Source organism: Grus americana, chromosome 7 (assembly GCF_028858705.1).
Source record: "Grus americana isolate bGruAme1 chromosome 7, bGruAme1.mat, whole genome shotgun sequence".
In the NCBI taxonomy this organism is placed as follows: domain Eukaryota; kingdom Metazoa; phylum Chordata; class Aves; order Gruiformes; family Gruidae; genus Grus; species Grus americana.
The window spans coordinates 19726126-19734551 of NC_072858.1; the positions used below are offsets into that span (position 1 = coordinate 19726126).

The 8426-nt window shown below is 42.5% G+C and overlaps 1 protein-coding gene across 1 annotated transcript; it reads right to left on the bottom strand.

The window, feature by feature from the left end:
- Positions 1 to 348: 348 nt before the first annotated feature.
- On the bottom strand, positions 349 to 8426 carry LOC129208794 (lysosomal acid lipase/cholesteryl ester hydrolase-like). Its single transcript, XM_054832128.1, has 9 exons — positions 8295 to 8426; positions 7310 to 7424; positions 6863 to 7061; positions 5962 to 6071; positions 4947 to 5083; positions 4398 to 4538; positions 3347 to 3418; positions 1989 to 2057; positions 349 to 789 (listed from the first exon to the last, which is right to left on the bottom strand). The coding sequence occupies exons 1-9, from the start codon at positions 8424 to 8426 to the stop codon at positions 556 to 558; spliced, it is 1209 nt and encodes a 402-aa protein (XP_054688103.1). The 3' UTR covers positions 349 to 555.

The following is an 8426-nucleotide window of genomic DNA, read 5'->3' on the forward strand; positions in this document are numbered from 1 at the left end:
CCGACTACTGTCTGCTTAGATGTCAGGGTAGTCTTAAAACTGAAGGTCTTCTGGGTCTGGCTTGCTACTGTTAGTCATGCGAGGAGAGGAAAAGAGGCAAACCACGCTATCAAGAGGATAGATGATTTAATTTAAAAAAAGATCAGTAATGCTTCAACAGAGAAATTAGTATATCCCGTTTTTGAGTTTTCATGGGATAATACCTCTGTCTCAGGTGGAATATGTGATATTGATCTACAAAAGAAGAGAAAATGAAATCTTAGTTGCAGCAAAATCAGTCCTATAAAAGCTAAAATCTTCCAAAATAAGTGATCCCTGAAACGTTCCTTATAATATGTTTGTATTTTCAGCGATCGTCCTCATGTACCTGAACCTCTTCAGAGAGACTGCAGTTACCAAGATAATGTAGCACCATGGAAAACAATGTAAAAAAAAAAATGTAAACCAATCAACAGTGGTTTGTAAACTCCCATGCCAATGCCTATACCCATTCTCTACTGCTAAATAGAAATCTTCGGGGTTTTTATTGGATGAATGAATTCCCCGTGTGAAGCTTTAAGGGTGTTTTGTTATTAGTTCAATGATTTTCCAATACATTTTCTCAGTTGCATCAAGGCCCCAGATGAAATCAAGATGTCCCCAAGCAGGAAAATGCTCATGGTAAATGAGATTAGTAATCCGAGGCAGTAGCTTTGCCATGTCTTTTGGATCTGCAAATTTGTCACGTCCACCGCTCCAAACAGCAATTGGTGTGCTTATCTTCTCTATCTCGTACACAGGAGGAGTAGACTGTAAGAAAGGGAGGAGACCTGAGTGAGTGCTGTTGTATCAGAAGTTGTGCTTAGAGAAAGGATTCTGTGCAAGCATCTGTTTCTCCTTTCTGCGCTCTCTACAATGCAACAGTAGGGATGAGGGCTGCCCTCTTAGTGTCTATTTCCCCTACCCTGTTCCCTGTCTACTGTGACAAGGAGCGATCCATCCTATCCTGTGTCTTTCTGTAATGCATGGCTATGAGTTATCCTGCAATTTGACACCTGCTTGTGCCCTTCAGAGGTGGGGACATGGAAAGAGTAGAGTCTGTGTTTATCAGGCAAGGGCTGCAGAGTTATTCTGTGTACTTTCGTAGGGTTGTCTTCATGCTGTTGAGGGGCATGGAGTAAAAGACTTTTAGTTGTATTGTTCCAGACTTCACTTGCACTCTCTAGGTCACAGTGTTGCTACTGATGGAGTAATAGCCCGTGAGCATACTTGCCTTGCCTATGATCCCAAAGGAAATCAAAGAAACGTGGAAGAGTAGAATGGGGGTCTTCTGAGACTTGAGGCAAATGACTTAATGCAGGATGGTTAGTTGTCTATGGGGTGGTAAGGGACCATGCACAATATGCTTTTGAATTGACTCTTATTATCTAAGGGTGGTTCTGTTATTTTTCTCATTGTCTGCTTTTTTGGGCAGTTTCCTATTCAGCCAAAGTATTGGGAACAGAACATTTCCCATTCCAAAATTTAAACTTCAGTATTTAAAGACAGTATGTGTAGATGGAAGGTGTCTGAGAAATCTTTGGAGTCTTTCTTCACCTGTGAAATACTGTGCCACCCATAAAATAACCTACCCTGACTCAGGAAAGCTCACCACAAGTCAACTGATCTGATCAAATCTCAAGAAATTGTCAGCCAAGTTATCAGCATTGCAGGAGCAGTTCAGCATTTCTGAGTGTTGACTAGGCAGTAACCAAATTTTATCTATTTCATTTTTTTATACAGGATACATTAGTTCACTATAGCAGTAGTCTAGTCCTAGGACTTGGGTGTGGCTTTTAGTCTTTCGGGAATGACAGGTAAATTGACATGTCGTTGGACACATCCTTGCATCAGTAGGGGAGGCAAAACAAACTTCTGTTAGCTGTCTGCAAGGAATCACCTATGCCTTGTCTGTTCTTAGTTTTGCCAGGACCCAAGGATGAGTTCTCAGGGAAACCATATTGCCTTACCTGGTTGTATTTCTTCATGTTTTCCTTAGAACCGTAGTCATAAGCTTGAAACTGGTCTGCACGTGTTAGCTATTAATATTGTAAGAAGGACAGATAAAATGAAAGTGTTTAGAGACAGAGCAGAATGAAGGAGGCATTTTCCTGCCTGTGATTGAAGCCAAGGCTCAGGCAGTGGATACTGAGGATGGATTGTAGGACAAGTGGCTTCATCACCTTTCCCCTTGCTAACATTGTCTCCTGATCCTCAGCCGCCACCCTTGGTATATTTTGTTATTAAAATTTTGCTTGACCATCTTAGTTAGCTAAAGTTGGAGTCCCTATTTGTGATGTGGAGGTGTCAGGGATATTACTAGTCTCGTATAACATATGATACCTCCTCACACACCTTGACTTTTGTGTATCAGTTTGGCCTGCTTGCAGTAGTAGTGACATTTCCAGAGGCTATGTACTTCTTACAAGAGTTTGGCTGGTGGGAGCAGGGTGTGATTAGCTTAACACTAAACTGTTGTCATCTTGAATGTGCTTTGTCTAAAAGGAAAAAAAAAAAGTAATAAAAGATTAATCTGTCTTACTGAAAATGTGTATTTTTTTAATCCAAACCTTTAAGTAACTGAGGATATGCTAGAAATCTGCTAGCTTGTCTCTATTTCCTGGCTCTGGGTACTGGTTGTCTGGATCCTGGAAGTTTTAGGCAGGGGTGTGTGCAGGAACATGCATATATTTACATTTTGGCAGAAGTGGCAACAATTCTGTGCACATACAGTGATGTGTTTCTCAGCCGAAATTCTCTTGCCCTGGTCTGATTTGGAGTATAGGCAGACCAAGCTTAGGTCTGAGTGTGGCATAAGATGCCAACGGAAGAGGCAGTCCCCACTTGCCGCTTGTGCTAGCAGAAGCATTTGTGTGATTAACTGGCTTTGGGAGGTGATCCAGGCTGCAACTAACTCCCTGGGAGAAGAGCTTTAACCTGGATCACTTCTTTGTCTGGCTCATCCCCTGGCTGCTCAAGTTTCCAGTCTCCTCCTATTGCCTGCCAAGTGCCTAGACTGTGCTCGCGTTCCCTTCTGCAGCTCTCAAGGCAAATATCTTCATAAAAAAGATGAATGCTGGAAGCCTTTAGAGCCCAACATGCAGAGAGGGCTGATGTGCCCGGGGGAAATGTCAGTGCCTGATACCAAAGGGGACAATTCAGGTAACAGTCTGGTGAGCCATGGGAAGAGTGCTCCCCCTGTGGCAAGTGCTCACAGCAGCAGGTGAGAAGATGTGATGGGCAGTTTCCCAGATCCACGGCCTCCGGACTCCCCTGTAGGCTGTCGGTTGCACAAAAAGCAGCAGTAAGAGCCAGTACACAGTTATACCTGATGCCAATGAATAACGTTCTGTACGGATGTTCCAGCAGGATAATGTCCTACGTAGGTATCCATTCGACTCTGGAGAGAAAGCAGAAATGTTATAAAGGCAGGGAACTAGTGTTGTGACAGTATAAAGCTGTGAAGGATCTGAGCAACATACTGCTGATGTGTGTGTTAAAACCCCATTTTAATAGGATAGTCTTCAAATATCAGACAGGATATTGAGGACAGACTCACAAATATGTGATTTCACAGTAGGAATGAGTATGTAGAATTTTATCCCTTTGGGAGACTCTTTTCCACATTAGTGCTTAGTCATATGGAAAACATAATTTGGGGAGTGTGTATGGCCTTTGTTTTTCCCGGTTTCTGCAGTTGTACAACGCTTTTAAATAGTGCTGTGCTTAATCAGTAGAGGAGGATTGTTAGTAGACTGTCTGCTCCAGCATAATGAGGCTACATGTGTGGGAGCTTTTTATGGGAACACTTGTTAAATAGTCTGAGAGATCAAAGGCCACTGGAGAGCAGACATGTGGAAGTCTGCAAGAAAAAACGATAGTAGCCAAAGTAAAGGAGTAAGATCTTGCTATTGAGAGAAGTGTGAAGAAACAGCTTTGAGTTTTGGCTGGAAATGCTTTGATGTGTAGTGACCAAAAAGAAACGATCTCCTATGTTCAGATGATCTGGATGTCTTCCTATTTAGGAAGGAAAATATGAATTGTGCAAAAGAAGAAGATATTTCTCCATCCTTTTGTCCATTTTGAAAAGCTTTGGTATCTGTCCAACTTTTCTTTGGCTTAACCCCAGAAGAGGGGACACTGAGGGATATCATTGCAAGATGGGACCATTCTGAATTCAGCCTTTCTTCCTTGTGTGATTTGAAAGTGTCAGATGGCACATCTCATCATAAGCTGAGGTCTTAATTGGCATTACTCGAAAACCCTTACAAATTTCTCTATGTCCCTGCAACTGTATGTAGACGTAAGGCAGAAAAAATTGTTTTCCTTCAAAATTACTTTAGCTTTACTTCTATTAAGGTGTTCTTGGACATGCTTACTGTGTTCAGATTTTGTATCCTGCCCCCGGCTATGTAGCAGAAGACACTGCAACAAACTTTTCCCAGAGATCCACAGATCCGTGTTAGAGGCCCTTTCAGCAGTTCATTCTGGTGAAGAACTCCTTTGCAGCCAAGTAGTAACTGAGGGGAAGAAAAGTGCAAAACTTTTTTCATAAATGAACTGCATGTCTAATAAAATTAAGATGTGAAATATCTTGTTTGTAGTTTTCTGCTAGTGCTTAAAGCTAGATTTAGTAGACTATGTTAGGTGCCTCTTATTCTGATATTTGTGGGCTTCCTTCAAAAATATTTGATTTAAAGAAATAATGGTGAAAGTATGCCTGTTATCTTAAAGAAGTTGCAAACCAGATACCGCATCAAGCCTTGCAGCTTAGCTCTGTGGAAAGTCTGAAGTCTACCAGCACTGTTAGCAGTCTGATACACTGAATTCATTCTTAACTCATTACCCCCTTAAAATCAGTTCAGGTTGATTGAGTCCAGTAGAGACAAAGCAGACAATCATGTCTTTTAGAAAGAGGAATGACATACCCTGATCAGTGACTGGGGAAGACGTGCAAATGTTACCAGAGGACTGGTAGCGTGTGTGATTGTGGCTACTGGTCCCAAAGCAAAGAACGCTTTAACCCTTTGAGCCAACTCGGGATAAGTAGAAAATGCTATGAAGCCTGCAAGCACAGAAGACATAAGTCAAGTTGGTGAAGAGATCTCCACAGACCAAATAAATAAAAAAAGCAGTAGGCAGCAAATAACTGAGACAAGATTGGCAGCCCATTGGCTGTTGCCTGTTTCTGTGCTGCAGACCTAAAGAAAGTGTTTGATTCTTGAAACTTTTATTTGGGAGACAAAGCTCATTCTAAGGATACAGGTTCATTAAAGCATGCCCAGATACTAATTCCTTCACAACTGACAATTTTGTGTTAAGGCCATTTTCTGGGGACAAGATGCATTAATCTTCTTATTTCAAATTCCCTCTAAAGTTCCTCAAACTCTAATAAAATAATGAGTTTTTCAGCTTGCAGTCTCTAAAAGACTGTATATGTTTATACTGGTATGCAGTAATACAATAATTATCTGAGGATTAAGAACAGAATTTTTACTTGTAACTAAGCACAACCTGGTGTGAGAGTGAACACACACATAAAGTAAGAGTATGAGGAAGGGATGAAGTAGGGAAAACCAAAAAGGGTGCATCCCATCCTGTTTTCTGAAATGTCTAAATTTCTCCACTGATGGATTTGGTGACAACTTTAACTGGTTGCCTAAAACATAGTTATCTAAAGACAAAGAAGGTGATGTCTTGGCCTGAATGATTTGTTCCGAAAAAAGACCCTTAGAATGCACATATGAGAAGAAAGGAAAATAATTGCTTAAGAATGTGACCACATGCCACTTCCCTCCCATTTTCTCCTCTATGTCTGAGTTTATTTTTGTAAAAAGGCAATGGCACGTCATGGCATAAATGCCAGTATCTACTTGTGGATCTTATATATAAATCTTGAACACTAACAGTAACTGTTTTGTACCCCGGCAGTCCTAACATTACCTGCAGTTGAAGCCTCTGAGTGACCAACATAATATACATCCTTCTGTCCAGTTTTATTCATGATGAAGTACAGCTCTGCTGGAATATCGTATTTACCTATCTCATCGAAGCTACAGGGGAGAAACACAAAAAGCTAGCAGATAAGTTTGACTATCACAGTACGAGTTACTGAATGTCAGTTTTGTTGATTGCACCAAGCAGAACCCATTGAAAGATGAGGTTGCACACTTTGTCTGCATTCTAGCTTGAGTTGGGGAATGGAGTAAAGGGACACAGCTGTATTGCCAGGCTGCCCAATGCCTTGGGCTCTCTGCAGAGGAGGTGCCAGTTTTATCTGTTAGCTGAGGCTCTTGCCTCACCTTTAATAAGCGCTCTCACCACCATGGGTTACAAAAAATATTTCTCTCTCAGTTAACATCAGTTGTGATAGATCAGATTTCTAGACTGACCTGAGCAGTGTCCTCTCCTGTCTGTGCTTGGGACATGGTATCTAGTGGAAGATTCAAGGTTACAGATGCCTCCCAGTTTCGGAAGACTTTTCACCAAAGAAACCAACACTGTGCATGGACAAAGGTTACCTTTGTACTTCCAGCTTTGCTTCTGTATGTGCTGATTCCAAAAGGGCCTGTCCAGATCACGCAGCCAAGCCCTTCCTGTGACCCCTGTAACATGCCCAGAAATGGCTGCATCTGGGGAAAAGAGTTGGTCTAGTCTACTTAGATGTTGCATGTCCCACTTGAAGTCAGACTATATGAAAACTCTGTTGGTTTTCATATAATCCAGACAGAGATTTTTTTCATATAACCAGAAGGGGAAAGGTTCTGCATCCCAATATTAACTGCCTAATCATGCTAGTGCCCTGAAAGTTGCTTTCTTCAGTAATTCTCCCTCTACAGAGTACCTGTACTGCCAGAACTCTTTCTGGCAGGACTTAAGGGTCTTGTGTTTTAAAGACCAAGTGTCTCCTCGGCTGTTTCCCATCCAGACGTCATAGCCAGCATCTGCAAGAAGGAAGCCCAAGCTGTTGTTGGGCAGGTTAGAAATCCAGTGAATAGAATCTCCTAAAGTACCATGGTGTAGCAAGATGGCAGGCTTTTTCCCTGAAAAAGAAGAGAGTTTTCTTATGTGGTAGTAGTAAGTAATGTGTAGTTAAAAATATGGGTACAGAGTCTGGTTTTGCAGGAGCTTTTTGACCTATATACAGAATTCAGGCTACATTCCTGACTAGGTGCTCTTGCCGAGAAGGAAAGTTGTGCAACATGCCATTGCATATGCAAAGGGGAAAGATGGGGGACCCATGTAAGAGCTGACTCTCAGGTTTTCCTTATGTCCTATAACTGTGTCACACCTGTATTTTGGCTGTTTCTGCCAGCGGGAATTCTGAAAACACCAAGAATGTATCCATCGTCTGTGGTAACTTGATATTCCTCGCTGGGGTATCCATGATATCTGATGATTTCACTCTGTGGGAAGCCAAAGGAGAGTTAGTTAAGATGCAAGCTGTCCCGTTTTGGACGGTAACCAAGATGAGCGGTGTGGATGTGGGCTGTTCTGTGATGGTAGTGCAAGGCTCCTGGTCACAGGGACCATGGCTCAGAATGAATATTACAGGTCTTGCACAAAGATGCATCAAAATTCTTCTTCTGACCTGCCTAGGTTGTTAGTTGTCTGTATTTGATCCCGTCTCATGGGACAAAGCAGAACTGTACTGAGTGACTAACCTTTTGGGAGACAATTTGTCATGTTTTGCAAGGCTAATGCAGATCCTACCTTTCTAGAGAGTAAACATGCAGCAGTATCTGTATAAGACAGTGCCAAAAGATCTGGGCTTTGTGCCATTAGTGAACCCTAATCTTGCCAAAGTGTGGTTAGGCAAGCCAGTTAGGGTGGATCTCCTATTACAGACTCATTCACAGCACTACCTATTACAGTCTTGCCACTATTGTGAGGAAATCTTTGGTGATTCAGAGCAAGGGGTCTTGGATTGCTTTGTGTTGTGAGAATCTGCTGTTTGAAGAAGGGGTTCATCCCCCCTTGCCACTGTACCGAGCAAACAGGTTGTTACAGGAGGGGAGGACTTTGCTTCCCTTGCAACTAGAAACCAGCCTTTGCCTCCACTGCGAAGGAGTTCTCCTCTCTGGCAGCTCAGACTGTTTGGATAGGAGCATCAAGGTTTCTTCTAGGCCAGTGCTCCCTATCATAGTGCTGGAGAGATCCCTTTGAAGGGGCCTTACTTCTAGCCTCCTGACAGGGACTGTTAGCGATGGGGCAGTGGTAGTGGTACAGGGAGAGACAATTTAGAAAGAAAAGGGAGAGAAAGTGACCCAACTTACAACGTTCATGAAGCATTCGGGGTTGCGAGTCTTCCTGCACTGGCTTTTGTCTGAATTGAGAGTGAAGGGTGCTGTGAGTCCTGCTGAAAAGGCAATTGCTTGGGAGCAGAGCAGCACGAGGAGGCGCCACAT